Genomic DNA, 1,672 nt, shown 5'->3' with positions numbered 1-1,672 from the left:
TTGATTTTACCTCGAGTGATAGAGTGGATTTAGTGATTCATCTAATTTGAATTATTATCATTTTGGGGATATTACAGGAAGTCATTGATTATCTCTGAAAGGAAATGACAACTTTAGTGTTTCCTTGCCACTCTGCTACCTTGTTTAGAAATCTGAGATCTTATCGGTTTTATTTAATCTTTTATTGTTTTTATTGGGTCTATTTCCTTTAAAGAAAAGTATGTGAGAAATATGCAATACATTGTGTTGTTGCTTGATGTTGATCATGATAATATATAATAATCTGTTTTTAGACAAGAGTTTCATTTAATAGAAGATCTACAGAAGTTGAAGTTTTTCATTACTGATGCACATTTGGATGGTACACAGATACACTTCATCTGTTTTTAATCTGTTGTGCAATGTTGAAAGGGGTATTTTATATCAGTTTTAGTTCAGCTACATATAAATGTCAAGAAGTGGACAGGATTTGTGTATCATATTGTATTAAAATTGGCATTAGTATTCATGGGGGACTTTACTGTAGCTATTTTGATTTTTGAGTTTATATTATAAATTTTGTTACAATCTATATACTACTTCAGTAATAATTTCTGTTGCAATTTCTTCACCAATAGTATATATTTTATTGCAATCTATATACTACTCAAGTTATAGTTTGTTCCAGTTTCTACATTAATAGTATATATTATATATAAGGAAAGGAATTTTTTTTTATAAGACATGAAACCTGCTGGACTGATTATTGATTGATATGTTTCTGCAATGAAGTTTTTATGGTTTGAAGTTTATTATCCATTTGAGAAGGTAAGATAAATACTTCATATTCGACAAATTCTGTAGCTGTTAATTTAATGCCTGATATGATTTTAACATATTAAGTGGCCGTTTTTCTAAAGAATGGGTAAGAGATAACTTTTTGAGTTAAAATCAAGTTCTAGCTGTATAATGTACAAAGAATTTACAGATACTTTTATCATGTAAGTTGCAGGTTCTAGTAAAATGGATGAATTGTGTGATTAATACAGTGGTTTTATACCTAAAACATAGATATAGTAATAATCTGAAAATAAAGAGAGATAATTTTTATAATTAACCTAACTTACTGGTTTTTGAAATTAGATGTTTTTGTTTGTAGTTATATTGACTGTGTTCTATCTAAAACTACTTGAAACATGCTGTGAACTGAGAAGGGGAGGACCTGTAGGTTTATATCTAGCTGATACTCATGCAGCATTCAGTGAATACAACAGACTTTGTGTCGTCACTGCTCTGGCAAAGACCAACATTTCTCCACCATTTATGTTTTGGCAAAATAGAGCTTAAAGTAGTTTAATTCCTATGCTAAGCTCTGGGTTGAAAGAATATATATATACTTTATATTTGTTGATCATTATCAGAGTACTGCTTGGCATGGCACTCGTGTATATGCCTTTGACAGAGGTTTGGGTTTATTTGTAATGGTTGCTCAAATAATATGTTGCAAAATCTTAATTCTCCCAAAATAGGTGTGAAAGTTTGTCCACCTACCATTTTTAGTAATTTATGTAGAACACCCATTTTAAGCATAGATTCTCAATTAAGGAAATACTTTTCTAAGCTTAGTTTTATTTTTCCAATAAAAGGAATGAAATACTACAGCAAAACACACAGGTAAAAGAAGTGGAAAGGA

At 29.8% G+C, this 1,672-nt stretch overlaps 1 protein-coding gene across 3 annotated transcripts in view; it reads left to right on the top strand.

The window, feature by feature from the left end:
* Window positions 1-1,672, top strand: part of LOC119586520 (rab GTPase-activating protein 1-like) — a 36,962-nt gene that overhangs the window by 1,855 nt on the left and 33,435 nt on the right. For 2 of the 3 annotated variants that reach the window (XM_037935272.1, XM_037935270.1), the window contains exon 1: window positions 709-807. The exons of the other annotated variant lie outside the window; for it this stretch is intronic. In XM_037935272.1, the coding sequence (XP_037791200.1) occupies window positions 766-807 (42 nt within the window). In that variant the 5' untranslated portion in view covers window positions 709-765. Of the gene's footprint in view, window positions 1-708; window positions 808-1,672 lie in introns of those variants that run through there. 3 annotated transcript variants of the gene reach the window in all.

The sequence above is a fragment of the Penaeus monodon genome, chromosome 21 (assembly GCF_015228065.2).
Source record: "Penaeus monodon isolate SGIC_2016 chromosome 21, NSTDA_Pmon_1, whole genome shotgun sequence".
NCBI classification, from domain to species: domain Eukaryota; kingdom Metazoa; phylum Arthropoda; class Malacostraca; order Decapoda; family Penaeidae; genus Penaeus; species Penaeus monodon.
Note: the sequence above shows the minus strand (reverse complement) of the source record. Positions and strands in the feature narration are given on the sequence as shown.